Raw genomic sequence first — 16,485 nt, 5'->3', positions numbered from 1 at the left:
AGGGAGTGAGAGAGAGAGATGAACAGATAGTGACAGGTTCACAAGATGAGATACGGGCCGACGGTGCGGAGGAGGTGGCATTGGCAGTTTCTCGTCGAGTGAGAGAGAGGCGATCATTCTCCGCGATCGCTCTCGCGACAGCAGTGTCGTCGCGTTCCTTTTTCCACGTTCTCCCCCGGCGAGCGGGAGAACGGCGACGCGACACGACACGACACGACGCGACGCGACGCGAGGTGACGTGACGCGAGGACACGCGCCGCGGTGTCCCGGTGCTCGCGGAAGGAAAGAAGAGGAGACCCGCGCGCGCGAAAGAAGAGAGGAGGCTGCCTGCTACTTCTGCTGTTGCTGCTGCCGTGGTAAACATGTTACGTTCGCGCGGCGGCGACGGCAACGGCAGCGAGAGGAGAACGTTTGTCAACGTGGGACCATGGGCCATCGCCGTCGCTGCCAAATAAGTCCGCGCGCACGAACATGGCCTCGTCTACGAGGAGATCCTGGAAGCTCCGTAAGATTCTCCGTTGTTCATCGGTTGAAAAAAAAAAACGAGTATCCTGGCGCGCGCGCGCGTGCACGAGCGAGCGGGAGAGCGACGTTCTCTCACGCTCTCACGTACTCTCCTCCCCCTGTGTATCTTTTATCTCCCTTTCCGTTCCCACCTCCGCGGCGCGAGAATTCTGCTTTCATGCCTGCTTTTCCGCGACGAGGTCCCCGCGGGTAAACAGTCTCTCTGTTTACCTGCCCACTTTAGGCCGCTACCTCGCGGTTTCTTCCAATTATGGTTACATCTGGCTCGACCGGGATTTCGTCCCGCGGCGAGAATTCGTTTCTCCCACGATGGCGGGAGCTCGATTATAACGGATATTCCCGCCTGTATTCACGAGTGAACAGTTCGTACTCATTGGAAAAAGAAATGACAATTCTATTTTTTTTAAATAATTGATGCTTATCGATGAAAATGAGTCGCTGCAAATCTGCATCTTTTTAATTCTCCGATTGGAATATTTTTTCATTTATATATTTTCCAAAATTAACAATTTCTTCCAATGGTAATCGTAATTCATTGACACTTTATGCCATTTAGTCTAAAAATGCAAACTTGTCTGAGGAGTAAAGGTCGGCATTGATTTACGGAGTCCTTGAGGACATACATTTTTCATGCTTCTTTTACGTGGATTAAATAACCCAGCAGCTAAACTGAACTTCTATGAGATCAGAAGTAAAGAAAATTAATAAGAAGTTTATATGTTATTTGAATGATAAAATTGAGAAAATTTGTAAAAAAATAAAGGAATTTGTTAGTTTGACTTCAGAGAGGCTTATTTTTATTTGTTGTATAAGTAAATAGGTCAATTTTTCTGTCCAATAAAAAGACAATCCCTATATTCATGAATGAACAAAAACAAATTGACAAAAATGATTCATTATTCATGTTAATGTGATGCAAAAGATCTCTTTAATCTTTTATATCATGTTTCTTGTATGTTAACATGAATATATCAGCATACATGTGTTAAGTGGATGTGAAATATACGCTCTTCTTTTTCTGTCGCAGAGGAATTTGTCGCCCATACGCCAAACGTCAATTGCTTGGCGTTAGGCCACAAGTCAGGTCGTGTCCTGGTTACTGGTGGTGATGATAAAAAGGTGAACCTATGGGCGGTTGGCAAGCAGAATTGTATTATGGTAATTGTTATACAATAGTCTATCGTTGTCAAGTTTAATTCATTAAATACAGATGATATGTAGCAGATATTCATTTCTATGAATATTCTCTTAATTTAAACATTAATTTAAACATTATTATCATCAAATATTGTGAAATTTAAATTTGTTGAAATATTACAATAAGATTTGTTTCTTTGTTTTTAATTTTTAGAGCCTGAGTGGCCACACCACTCCCATAGAATGCGTGCGCTTTGGTCAAACGGAGGACCTTGTATGTGCGGGGTCGCAGACAGGCGCGCTCAAGATTTGGGACCTGGAGCACGCCAAGCTGGCGCGCACGCTGACAGGACACAAATCCGGGATACGTTGCATGGACTTCCATCCTTATGGGGAGCTGCTGGCGTCTGGGAGTCTCGACACCGCGATCAAATTGTGGGATATTCGCAGGAAAGGTTGCATCTTTACGTACAAGGGACACAACAGGATCGTGAATAGCTTGAAGTTCAGTCCTGACGGGCAGTGGATTGCTAGCGCTGGGGAGGAAGGAATGGTCAAGGTGAGTCAATCTTCTCAGAAGTACATATTTTTTTTATCACATCTTATCATTGACTTCTCTTATCAGCATGTTTTTCTTGTGTATTGCACAACTTTTATTCTTTTTTTCTATATGCTATTATTATATATGTGATAAGACAGAAGACATTGACCTTCATGTTACTTTTAAATTAGCTGTGGGACCTAAAGGCCGGTAGACAACTAAGGGAATTTTCAGAACACCGTGGGCCGGCCTACGACCGTCGAGTTTCATCCGCACGAATTCCTATTAGCCAGCGGTAGTGCGGACCGAACGGTCCACTTCTGGGACTTGGAGTCGTTTCAGCTCGTATCTTCCACGGAGCAGAGCCATTCTTCGGCTATTCGGTGAGTGACAACACCAATAATTCTATAACACATATCGCTCGATTATTGATATACTAATTATTTCGTTGTTACGCCATTTCAGGTGCCTGTACTTTAGTCAAGGAGGGGAATGCCTATTCGCCGGTAGTCAAGACGTTTTAAAGGTTTATGGCTGGGAGCCTGGCAGGACCCTCGATACGATACCTACCGGTTGGGGAAAAGTCCAAGATATAGCCGTAGCTCAAAATCAATTGGTAAGACAAGACAGGTTTCAAACATTTAATGTCGCTTTTGTTAAAAACTAGTTTTTATCCCCCAAAAATTCTTTGAAATTTTAGGAATGTTTTCCTTTGCTATATTTTTCTAAATTTCTTTTGTAAGATAATACTTTTAACGTTTTCTTCATCAATAGTTTTAATATTTCTTTCAAATTTAAGAGCTTTAAGTAATTGATTAATCAGCTAAGTTTGTTATTATAGTCCACTTTTTTTTGGAAAAAATGAAGTTTTTTTTCTTAATTTTGTTTTTCTGAAAAATTAGAAAAAATTTGTTATTATCACCAGCTTTTTCTTGTTTTTTCTTGATTTTATTTTTCTGAAAAATTAAGGACACATTTAGTTAAAATAAAATTGTTTCAGATCGGCGCAAGTCTTCATACTGCTAATGTCGTTCTGTACGTGTGCGATTTAAAAAAGATTGCTCCGCTGGGAGGAATATCCGCCGTGAGTTCGCCATTCAGTCATGGAAATTCCCTGAGGAAGAGCTTTTCCAAGGAACGACCGATCGGATTGAAGAAACATACGTGAGTTTTTTTTTACAAAATTAAATTTTAATACCAGATTTTTTATTACTATTGTTGTAATATTTATTTGTACGCGCTTATAGGTTGAACGTGCGAACGATAGAAGAGGCAGACAAATCTGGTACTGATCCGGAGGATGAGGCCACCTACGCGGATATACCCAATGTAACCGACTACAGGGACATATTTCAACCGAGCAAGGCGTGTAAGTGATCCGCCACATCCGCCTTATAATGTCTTATTGTTTATCGAGTGTATGCGTATGCGTGTATATGCGTGACAAAAATTCTTGTCTAACATCTAATCCAATCCCTCGCGATCACCAACGAATCACACACACGACAAACGTCGAACACTGTCTAAATGTGAATGCAAATACACTGTATAGTTTGTGAATGAGCATGCCGCGCATGATATGTTGCAGTGTCTCGCACACCACCTCCTGAACCCGAGGCTTTCCAGGAGCCTCAGGACATAGGTGAGTATCTCGATAACCGTTGCACGAATTGCATCTTACTAAACTTATGACATAAGTTTCAGAACGAGATTTTTGCTACTTCAGAATGAGACATTTGAATCTTGATTTAATGCATACTGAAATGCGAACTTGGAGAAAATTGAATAATATGGATAAATGTTTTTTATTTATATATTTAATTTGTATATAAATCTAATATTTTTAATTAGACGGGGCAAAATTTGTTTTAGGTTTGTTTTTTGAGAGATGATTAATATTTTGCCTTTAAGAGAGCTTTGAATAATTTTTCGTAGAAAAAATGGACGAATCATTAAAACACATTGTTAATTTATTTTAGATCCGGCGCAGCCGCAGATACTGCAAAATCTCTCTACCTCAATGTCGAACTTGAACACGATGGAGCGCGAGGAGGTGTCGTCGGTGCCATCCCCCTCTTCGTCGTCCCCGCCGTCGGCACCCGCGTTGTCCCTGGCGAAACCGATGCCGGTGCGCGTTCAGCCGATCAAATCATCGCCACCGGTGCAGCGAAACTCGATCACGCCGACGAGCCAGATTAGAGCGAATTTGCAGGCGAACAATAGCCTGAATCAACGAGCTTCGTCTAAGAACTTTGCGTCGATACCGCCGTTGCGGCAAAATATCACGCCGTTACCGGGAAAAAGGGTGGTAGCTACCAACGAGCAAGCGGTGCCGCCTCAACCCTTGGGACCGCAAAGGTCGAACTCGACCCTGACGCCGCGCGTGGCGCCGATGGCCGCGGTGATCCCCGTGATGGACAACGGCAAGTTGAAGAACCGAGTACCCAGCCCGGATTCCCCGAAACATTACCTGAAGAGGCAGAGCAGCAGGGATGGGGAGCAAGGATACGAAAGCGACTACCCTGTACAGTGAGTGCCTCGACTGCGTGACAATAATGAAAATAAAAACATATTCTCAAATATATAAATAATTATCGCGTAAACATCAAGAAGTACAAATGAAAATTAAAAAAAATTTTTAACCAAACGTAATGTTTTTTAAATGATTTTTAAGAGAAAATTTTTTTACTACAAATATATTATAATGCTTATGTATAAAATATAAAATTAATTGGTTTGAGATTGATTAATTGTATTAGATAAATATTTGTATTTTGTAATGATTATGTGACTTTAGAATGGTTTTTCTATTGCAGAATTAATAATATAAGACACAGTCCCTCGGATCCTGCGCTGAATAGGCCGAACACGGCGCAGTTGAGGTCGACATCGCTCAACCGAAATTTCGCTACCTCAACCGCTATGTTAACGCGCAACGCTTCCACAACCACGTCATCATCGTCCGCAAGAAAGCTACCTAATAAGGCCCAGATCCCACCGAATCCTAAGATCGACATACGCGTCTCACAGATAAGGAGCAATGTTGAGACTGAAACGGAGAAGGAGGAATTGATACCGATGAGCGCTGACAAGCCTTACGGTTTAGACGTGGATAATTTCTTACCGGTGAGCAATCCTTAAAAATTTGTGCGAGAATAGAATTAATAATAAATTCACTATTTTATATCTTCGTATAACGAGTTGGAAAGTTCTTAAATTTTAGCTTCTCTGTTTATGTTTTACAGCATAGTTACACCGGTCCCACGGCACTAGGCTATCCCCAGATGGGCGTGCTGACAGAAATGTCGGAGGCTGAGGTGTTGAACAACTTGATGCGCAGTCACGACTCAATGATGGCGGTACTTAAGAGTCGGCATCGCTCATTACAGATAATATATTCGCTCTGGCACAACAAGGATCTCAAGGTAAACATCTATTTGCTCCCGCATAGAGTCACACGAGACGTATATGGGGAATGATGTAACATAATAATATTGATTTCAGGCCGCGGTGGAATCTGCAGTCGCGATGAACGACCTGGCGGTCATTGTGGATCTTCTGGGTATTCTTACATTAAAACCGTACGTAGTTTTATAGTTGTATATAATTTTAATAAGTTAGCAAAACGTATATTTAATTTTACAATTGTTTTTCCATTCCTTTGTTCGCAGGTCGATGTGGAACTTGGACTTGTGCAATTCCTTATTGGGTCCTATCAGTGATCTCTTTCAGAGTAAATACGAGATGTAAGTAATGAAATATATTTCTCTTTTTAATTCTTTCTACTTTACGTTAAATTCTTTTTACTAATACTTTCTAAGAAATATCAATAAAAAAAAACTACACTTACATTGTCCTAAAAATAATTCTTCACATAAGCTGTAGATAAGCAATGAATAATGATTTTGCGAATGACATGTATCGCTATATTTTAAACATAGTCTGACTCGTTTCCTTTGTCGGAATATTTTGCTCAAACTCACTGTGTTTTCAAATCGATTCGCTTCACAATTAGGGTCGCATTTGCATTCTCGTTCGGATTGCGCATCCATGCGTCTCATTGTCGCATCACGCGTATATTTAGCGATGACACGGTGAATATTCATCGCTCCTCGCGGCACGCTTTGCATCTATTATCATCTAAGATTACTTCACCTTCAATGGCGGAACGCTGCGCGCGGCATTTGTATTGGAAAATGGAGACACCCCTTTCGAGAGGAATATCTCGCGTTTCCCTTCCCCCTTCCTCTTCCAGTGTTTCGAACAGGGGTAATGCGAGGTCCATTGGGTCGCACTATGGGAATGGCTAATTTGCCGAAGCGGGGAAACTCGAGGCGAGCGTTAGGGCAGCGCGCGAAATTAGCCGAGACAATGGAGAGATAGCGGCAGATGCAAATGCGACGAGACGTACGATCCTTTCTGTCGCTCGCTCTGAGTCGTATTGTTCGCGGGGCGAATTGAAATCTGAAGTGCCACCGCTCGCATATGCCAGCGCGATGCGGTGACAGTGGATGGACAGGGCTGAGTGTCATCTTCAACGCCAAACAGTCGTTACGAGAGATGCATGTTTTGCATTGTCGAAAAATAACGGAGGACAAAATTCAGATATAGAAAAAAAATTTGTATAATCCAAAATTTAAAAATTACAAATTTCAGGGGGAAAAAAGACTTCGAAATTTCGAAAAGTCTGAATTGTAAAGTAGATTTAAGAAAGTTACTTGGACAAGAAAGATTGAAGCAGCTAACTCTTGCGGTAGCATATACCTGGCGATTGTTATTAGAAGGGAAAAATTGAATTTTATTATAATTACGTTTAATAAAGGCAAACATTTCATTTGAGAGGTAAAGTTTTAAATTACCGTTACATTCCATAACTGCAAATTTAAACGGTTTCTCGTCAGATACGCGCCACTTCCTGACCGTTCGGCTATAAATCCGAGTGGAGGGAGGGACGGAGCTTGTCTTTTATGTCCGTTTGACGTACGAAAGTGGGCGATTAACCGACTGCCCTCAGTTCCAAGCTGTTGCTCTGTCGTGACGAGAAATGACTGTTTCCTTCCGCGTTTTATTGTAGACTGCCATTACTCACCCTCGCGTCCTTTTTTCTACGCACACGTGTTGCCTCGCAAGAATCTGCTCTCTCATTATCAAGATATAACTCGATAACGATGCGTGATCACTCACGTGAATTTTAGAAGCCCTAATTATAACTCGGTCTTGCGTTTAATTTTGTCAAAATATTTTATATAGAAAGAAGAATTAAATTTTCATTTATCTGTAAAAATATCAGAATTATTTTTGATTAATTTTACATATGCATTAATCATATTTTTTAATTTATAGTGCGATATATTTATCGTTAAATTTTTATTATATTAATGTGCAATAATATTACAAATTTTTATTTTTTAATGAAAAAACTTGACAGTATTTTATTCAGCTGTAATCATTTTTCGGTAGCTGTAATCTTGATCTGATCGGACCGGAAATCATTCTGATATTGATTTAACGATTAATTAGTCGTATCGAACACCTGATATCTTAACGAGCTTTTCGTTTTTTTTTATTTCTAGATTATCTTTAAAAAGTAAGCCTTCTTTGATAGTTTTGTTTTGGAAAATATAATGTTGTTTTAATTGAACCATTTATGCCGATTGTCTGGGGTAATTTCAGTGAACCGGTTAATAACAGTCGTGTATATATAATACCGTGAAAAGTGAATTCAAACTAATTATTCGCCGCTGAGCAGCTGTCGTTTGCAATCACTCGTAATAGCAAGGCCTTCGAGCTATTTGTTGGTCCTGTCATTCTATGCTCGAAAATTATATAATTATATAATTATAATTATTTTTATATACATAAAATTATAATAATTTATATATAATATATAAATATATAAAAACTAAACCTGGGCATTTACGGTCTTCTTAACTTAGTTTTTATCTGACATTTTTTTACTATTATTTAATTTAATATTTAACTTGAAACAATTATTTTTAAGTATCTAACTAGCTTTCATCTAATTATTGTATAGAAATAATCAAATTAAGAGTTCTTATTTTTAATTAAAAATATTTCTGAGATATATAATAGTATATGATATTTCTCTTGTTATTTTCTGATTTCGCAATCGGACGCGTCACAAAATCGACCATGTAGACAAATATACACATCTCGAAATCTCGAACGACTTATTATGTAGTGGCGGTTTGCATACAGTTCGCTCGTCATTTTCACGGCTCGTTCGTCGCGGCCTTTCGTCCTGGACCCGGTGGCTCGTGAGAAAAAAATGAGATCGTCGGCTAAAATGTCTAGACGCGTGTCACGTGTCAGGGGAGGGTTCGCGCCCCGCCCGATCGTTTTCCAATTTTGCGATCGCTTCTTGCACTCCACTCTGTTTTCCCTTTTACCGCCTATCTCTATCCCCATAGATCTCCGTTGATTCTGGAAAGAAGAGTACGCTTTTTACCGTGAAACGTTATTTTTTATCAAAGAAGAGAAAGAGAGAGGGGGGGGGGGAGAGAATATAGAAAATAATTAAATAATAATAAAAAATTAATTTAAAAAATAAGTAAAGTTAGAAAAGGTTTTAATGGTTTTATATGTACTAAAAATAACACGATTAAATAGAAATAAATTGAATATCTATTAATTAACTTCTGAAATTTAAAGCAATCAGGCTGCTCTACAGCTTGATACTCATTTCTCTATTTTATTCTAAAGAAAAAAGAACAGCATTAATTTTATTTTTAATGATACTTAAATTACATCTAAATCAATTATCCAAAACAATTAAATTTATTATCTCATTATTTTAGTTGATATCTGCTTTTTTCAAAACTTACACCTATTCTCATATCGATTTTACATTTTGGTACAAGTCACATAAAATTCGAATCACCGTGACCTGGTGCATTACACGGGGTGTTGTCGATCAGCGTCGCGCGCGTTGCATTCATGAGGCCGTTTGCGATTCGTCTCGCCGATTCGAACGGGAGCTCGAACCCTTTATCACCCGTCCATCCGAAAGCGAGAGCGTGCTGAATCGCGTGTAGGCAAGCCTTCCGTGCCTTTCGTTATTTATTGGCGTCGTTAACGGGCCTAATAACGCCCGTTTTACCGAACGGACCAGGCGTGACCGGGCCAGCGTTGCGAGACGGCTTCCATCCTCATTCCACGATTGTTTTTATTCTGGACGTTTGAGCCATTCCTAGATAAACGAGTCATAAATTACACAACGTGAAATCCCGCTATATTTATTTCTTAATTAAAGTGACTAAAGTGTATGCGCAGTGTTAATTTATTGTTTAATTTATGTCTCGATTTATTTATTACTTTTTTTAATTAGGCATTTTACATTTTTAACATATAAATTTTAATGATAATTATTCGATTAAATTTAATATCGGACTACTTAGAATACGAAAAGATTGTTATCTTTAATCTACTTCGCGTATGTGTATTTTTTTAAATTATAATCTGTGACATACATAATTTATTATTCTATTAATTTTTGCCAAAAAATTGAATCTGTTTCAGGTATATAACAGTAGCTTGCTCGGCATTGAGACTTATTCTTCGCAATTTCGCCCCGGTGATAAAATCCAACGTGGAGGCACCTCTTCACACGATCGGCGTTGACGTGTCACGAGAGGAACGGTGAGTCCTGTTTATTATATTGTATTTAAATATTTTTGTTTAAACTTTCTGACATTAATTTTATTTGCGACTCTCGATTGATAAAATATCAATTTATCTTATTGATATATTTAGTATATTACAACAAACTTTATGAACTTAATTCAGATCTGCTGAATATCTTTTTAGATCAAAAAGGAATGAGTTAAATATTGTCTGATTTTATATGAATCTTGAATTAAAAAGTTGTTCTTTCAAGTATGTAAACGTTGGTGTCGAGAATGTTATTAGCAATAAAAGAAAATTAAGCATTGTATTGTGCTTAATATTGCTAGAGGAAAGCAAGATAATATTTCTTGGTGTGATGCAACATTGTCTTGTTGCTTCGCAGCGGAAACCTTATGAGCCGTTTCTCTCCTTCTCCTTCCAGGTATCACAAGTGCCTTTCCTGCTATGAGAAGCTTACGGCAATACGGGCAGTCTTGCTGAAGAAGCAGTCGACGCCCGGCAAACTCGGCGCTTCATTCCGCGAACTGGCGGTGCTCATCAGGAGCCTCGAGTGACCTCGAGAATGGCGTCATCTGAGACCTTCGTGAATTCAACCGCCAGTATCGTCCTCGGTTGGACGACCTTCCTTTAGTTTCCTCTCGATGATCGGCCTAGCAGTGGCGAAATGAGGTTCGCGTTGTGGCTATCAAACGGAAGCGAAACAAAACTTCGTCGAGGAGCAGCAATGGGACCACGGTCCGCCATCGAGAAAGCGTCCGTACGAAAACGCATTTCTGCTCTTGCTGTCACTTTGTTCCATCGTCCTCGGTTGATCCGTTTGCTGACTGTTTCCTCCTCGTCGTTATCCCCTCCCCTCCCCAGTCGCGTATCGATTCTTGGAGAAAGCGAATAAAATTGCAACACGTTCGTTATTTAGTCGGACTAGTCATCATGCGATTTGTCATCATTGATAGAGAAAAAAAAAGAAAAGAGAAAGAGGAACGTCGACGTGAAGGCATGGAAAGAAAGAATCCTATGTGAAGAAAACTTCTGAAGTTAAACGAGAGACGAGTGAAAGCGAGGAAAGACGTTGTCGCCACACATATCTAATATGATACTGAAACATCAGGATTAAACATTGATCAGTTTTAAAAACCGCGTAGATTCTTAAAAATATTTTTAGAACATTTCTTTTTGATTTTTCTTGAAATTCAAATTGATGAAGTTAAATTGTTTAGGAAGTCTGGAAATATAATCCTGTTGTCAATGTGATGTTTTAAAAACTTATAAAAGCACATATCGAAGTTTTCAAATAGCTATTTAAATCAAACGAAATTAATTCATGAAAATAAAAGTATGAATTAACCATTTGACATGTTCGTATATCTTTACGCTCAATTAACAAAATCTTTAATTCTATGAATAAAGTAACAAGTAACACGAAATAAGAATACGAAATGGATTTAGCAAATCCCGATGCATCAGTATATCGATTTTTGATTCACGTGGAAATTAACCGGGAGAGATATTTCGAGCGAGCGTCAAATCGCGCAGAACAAAATAAAGTCTCGCCGAACAATGTTTTGTGCCCTTCTTGCCACAAATCACACAAATATCAAACAATGTTTCAGCTGAAATCAGCCTCAATGATGAAACGATGAGCGCGACAATTAATACGATTCAATGAAATAAAACGGAGCGTAACGTAGCGTGTAACACACCTTTCATAGCATACGAGAGAAACTGTATTTTTGCAAGAGGTATTTGCGCCTGTTTACTAATAAAACAAGCCTAACGTAGGCGTAGATACCTTGATCCTATTAAGACAAAGTCATAAGATGTAATAGGTGATGAGATGAGAGAGGGAGCTTAAACGGGAGCTTGTACGCGTTTGAAAAAATAGAAAGAGGATAAAAAAACAATTAAAAGAAACGGGGAAAGCGTCTGTCGATGAACGATTGGTTTTTTATATTCATGTTTAAATTATTTTTTATGATAGCGCTCGTGGATCGTGAACTGCATGCATTTTGTTCCGATGTTTGCGATTACCTAATAATTTCACAGAGCTAAATATAATAGAAATATTGTTAATAAAGCGTTGATGCGGTGACGCTATTATATACGCGCCATAACGGTGCACTTTTAAAGATTTCCGAACAATTTTTTATACACTATTTTTGTCGCCAAATGAACATTTTAATTAGGATACGGAAGGTACGGAAAAGCAAAGTGAATACATCCTGAAGACACATTTTGTAAGACATTTTTGTGTCATTTTGTGATCTCTTTGCGTTTTGTCGTTTTGCAATTTCGTGTCGTTGAACGTAATTAAAAGGCGGTGACTGCGTGCGACGGTGAGATCAAGCAGTATTAGTTTATAAGCGTCGCACTTATTAACTCGTGTTGTAACGTAAAAAGGAAGAGCAGTCTATATTTTGATATTTCACGCGCATGAAAGTCGGATCAGTATTCAGTCCGAAACAGTATTTATCGTGGAAGTATTTTTTTATATAGAATTCACTATATTTATATACTATATTCTACACATTTAATGTCAAACTGTGGCTCTTGTAATTCCGAGGTTTAACTGCCTAATGTAATGAGATAATTCGCTTCGCGAAATATTTTTGGAATTCAATTTGCACCGAGGGAAATAACGTCGCTGCCTTTTAATCTCGTGACAATATTTTTCGCATATTGCGACTTTTAATATTCCGCTTTTGGAAGTTTTAATGTTCCGCTTTTTGTTATGGTGATCGCGTCATGCGACTCGCTATTTGATGTAGAATTGGAAGAGATCGAAGCAAGATAACTGCGGTTCAGAACACTCTTCGTATTCATGTTCTTCATTTTTAGTTCATTTTTACTGCTAATTTTATGTATTATTTAAATCGTTAATTAAGTCAATCACGTCTTCTGTTAATCGAATCGATTGTTCAGCTTTCCCTTCCAATGTAGCGGGAGGCGATCCTGAAATCGCTGCCATTACATACAAATGCAATACTCGAGCGTGCGATCGTCTCCCACGCAGCGAGACTTACATTTGCGTTTTCTCGAGGAAAAGAGAACACATGTACGTTATTGCACGTGAATGAGAGGAAAGAAGCGCCCCAGGAGAGATATTACAAGTTTCGACATTGCCTCGAAGTGTTATGTAATAAAGCGTACAACTCTTTCGTTAATTTTACGTCTCACGTATTTCTTTTTTTTTTCTTTTTTGTACAGCGCGTCACTACCATATGCCTCCGCAACAATATTCTACCTTTTCGCGTTAGAAAAGGATTTCCATTATAGATCCACGAGAAGATAAACAATCGTATTAAAGGGAATAAAATCGGTTCGATTTATTTATGACGCTAGAGTACGTTAGAGAGGATACTTCTAAGCTAACAGCAAAAATCAAAGGGAACGAACAGAATTTCGAGATAAAGACATTCAAGATATAATGAGAATTGTAAGATTTGGTAGGAAATTCACCATTTTCCACGGAAGCGGAAAAATTCGATCACGGCAAGAGCTGTGAAAGGTGATTTGTTTTCTATTTTTATATATATACGGGTAATTCTTATTATATTCATCGATACTATCGCGTTGTCCTTTTGGGTCGCGAGAATCACTTTGCACACGCTTAAAGCCATCTAATAGCACCCTTAGCACGGATAGACTTCTTTCGCGAATTGCAGTCTGCCAAGCGTTTTCGCGAAATGGCGAAGGGAAGAAGAGCTCAAGCCTCCAACCGGATGGCCTAATTCGCCTTCGAAACGGGGGTAAGAAAATTACGAGGATACTCGTTGTCTGTTCCGTCCAACTTATTTTTATAAGGGAGAGTGTGAAAGAAAATACGAGAGAGAAAGAGAGAATGCATCTCGCATGCGTGTGTTTCTTCGAATGCTCTTTTAAACTTATTGTCCTTTAATTTATCGCTCCGATTGGTAGAAACTGCCGATGTTAGCTTACGCTCATACGTCACGTGATATCGATCATGATCCACGGTCTCGAGCGAGAATCGCGTCCCGAGCGTCTTAACTTTGCTCCAACAGTCGTTTATCCATTCGACGTGTAATCCCAAACATGGAACTTGCGCCTCGCAAGTTTCCACGGCCTGTCATTGAACCATTCTTATATGTTACTTTTAAATAACAAATTTTATTACTGTTTTACCCGATTACACTTAGTCTACTGCGCGTTATCGCTGTTTTATTTTAACATTCTCGACTTTTATTTTGCGTCGATTGTGTTATTTAAACGGAAATATAATAAATCGTGTTATTTATTCTACCCTCTGTTTTTTTCCTTTACATTTCCTCCATTGTTTTAAACACGACGAGTGTTCGTCATCACGTTATAGAATTTGGTGAGAATATTAGCGAGTGCGAATTGGCAAATAACATTTGGCCTGTTCTTTTTCGCTGCACTGATGCAATAAATTGGAGTAAGAAAAACTATTTTTATCTTATTTTTTAATCTGTTGCACCGAAAAAGTGCAGCGAAAAAGAACAAGCCAATTGATTGGTGGGCGAGGTATGAGCGTTGGCTGTTACAGCATTTTAAAGATATACCTCCGTGTATTTCACGACAAAAGCTAGCACCAATTAGTGGCAATACATAATGGCTACATATATGTATATGTACATACAGATTGCTTACTATATTAAGAATTGTAAATGTATGTAATATATATACATAAATATAAATATGTCAATAGAATTATTTATATTATATATATTATATACAGTTCTTAATATAAATATAACTTTGGAAAGCGACTTTAAGCAATGGACGATCATGCGTTTTATATCGATATTGTGAATACGCTCCATTCTGTCGGGATTCTATTTTGTATTCGCGCAAGACTGCAATACTTGTAATCATGCCTATCATTTATCTAAAAGAAATATATGAGGGAGTGTTCGTTTTCATATCGCAGAAACGAATTCAACGACTTGTTCTTTGCTGTTCGAATTAGTATTATTAAATATATCTTCACTCGACCTGGGATGAACACATCGCGACTGTACATATTCCGTAAATTTCATGCGAGGAAAAGGAAAGGGAGGTCCTTCGGTTCGCTTCGCTGTATATTTTTCGTTCGTTCTAATTTCACCCAGCGAGATCCAACGCTTCAATGTTCAACGGGATATTTATATTGTATATAACAAAACTCCATTTTGTAACTACGATTTAATTAGCCTGGACGGGCTCGCCATTAATTATCTCGTGATCGACAAAGGGAGATTGTCCCAGGACAGAATTCATCGAACCTCGCACACAACTGCCTTATTAACAATTATCTTGGAGACTCATTTTCACACGCCGATTTGCGTGTTAATCAACTTTAGCTGTTAAGTCCATTTATCCTGTTCGCAATCGTGTACGCGTTAATTGCAATAATAATACTCTTTAACAAAAAGTTGTATCATCTATTTTGCCTGCTCTTCCTCGATTAATTTTTAGAACTTTTTTACGAAATGGCTTTCTCTTTGAATTTTACGAGCGACAATTCTGCTAGTATCGTTCTTTATCATGGTTATATATCAGTGAGATTTTTTTATGAACCGAACAAGTCGATAATCCGATCTCATCCATCAACGCCAGATCAGATTTTTTTATCGCGTTCGCTTATCCTGTAAAAAAAAAGCCGCGAGGTCGGACTATCTGTATTTGCATCGTTGCTCTGCGTCGCCCTTTAAAGCCCGATTTTCAATTAATCTTGTCGTTCCATGGAATCGCAAACGTGACAATTGCGAGGCACAAAAATGCACTTTGCACACGACTCTCTTGTTCGAAAACGAACTGCAAAATTTATGTCGGGAAAAACTAAATTGATGCTAGATTAAAGTAAAACTATTTCTCGATAGAATTAATTTTTACGAACACATCTATCCATTTCTATTTATACGATTCTCTCGAAATCTATTGAGATATAATAATAATTTAATGTATATAATAAATCAAGCAGCTTAAAAAATAATTTTAAGGAAAAATAAAAAATAAAATCAATACAATTATTGGTTGCCAAGTAGATGGCACCGTTAAAATAATATTTTATGTGTTGTTTTTTTTTTACGTTCAGGAATAATGTGGGAACAAAAGGATTGAGATCTCAGAACTGGAACACGAACGGCACTCGGGATCACGGGTGACACCGTGAAAAATAGTGCAAATATTCACGTTATAATCCGTGAAATATCGCGACCGTTTAAATCGAGGCACGCGTGGCGGCTGTTTACATCTGGATTATGTATTCATGGGATCATACGAGCCCTACCCCCGTCGGGGGGTGTCCACGCCGCGATCGGCAACCCTTCATCGAGATATCTGGCACTGTGATATCGTGAGGTCTGATCCTTGAGAATTGATTCATAAAAACAATCAGGTTACGAGGGTTTTGTAATGTTATAAAAATTGTAAAATGTGTAATCGTAAAGTGTAAATTTTTTAGAGAATATTTAGAAATAAGTCCGAGTTTTCTTGAACGAAAATTGTGTCAACAAAATTCAGTATCAAAATTATTTTAAAATCTTTTTTATATTATTGCAATGACGGACGCATAAATAACGCTGCATTTGCGATATGCGGGATTTGTGTGACATCTCGCGTTAGCGTAATGTCAGATTAAGATGCTTTCGTGGTTCCAGCGGTCTCTCCAAAATTAT

The 16,485-nt window shown here is 38.6% G+C and overlaps 1 protein-coding gene and 1 long non-coding RNA gene across 3 annotated transcripts in view; one reads left to right on the top strand and one right to left on the bottom strand.

The window, feature by feature from the left end:
* The first annotated feature begins 47 nt into the window (after positions 1-47).
* LOC105830170 (katanin p80 WD40 repeat-containing subunit B1) lies at positions 48-15,239 on the top strand. The gene is given in 16 exon segments (XM_012669342.3): positions 48-505; positions 1,553-1,683; positions 1,877-2,221; positions 2,395-2,454; positions 2,456-2,586; positions 2,669-2,819; positions 3,204-3,367; positions 3,451-3,572; positions 3,792-3,845; positions 4,183-4,732; positions 5,020-5,329; positions 5,449-5,628; positions 5,708-5,784; positions 5,875-5,949; positions 9,743-9,862; positions 10,272-15,239. Coding segments are annotated over 16 exon segments (2,637 nt in total). The 5' UTR covers positions 48-471; the 3' UTR covers positions 10,405-15,239.
* Positions 8,856-16,485, bottom strand: part of LOC118647958 — a 30,341-nt gene continuing 22,711 nt past the window's right edge. The window contains exons 1-2 of one of the 2 annotated variants that reach the window (XR_004965103.1): positions 9,694-9,780; positions 8,856-9,413 (exon numbers count right to left, since the gene is read on the bottom strand). This is a non-coding gene — a long non-coding RNA (uncharacterized LOC118647958). Of the gene's footprint in view, positions 9,414-9,693; positions 9,781-16,485 lie in introns of those variants that run through there. The other variant, XR_004965102.1, reaches the window with a different exon arrangement.

This window comes from Monomorium pharaonis, chromosome 11, assembly GCF_013373865.1.
Source record: "Monomorium pharaonis isolate MP-MQ-018 chromosome 11, ASM1337386v2, whole genome shotgun sequence".
In the NCBI taxonomy this organism is placed as follows: domain Eukaryota; kingdom Metazoa; phylum Arthropoda; class Insecta; order Hymenoptera; family Formicidae; genus Monomorium; species Monomorium pharaonis.
This window is presented reverse-complemented; position numbering and strand designations above follow the sequence as displayed.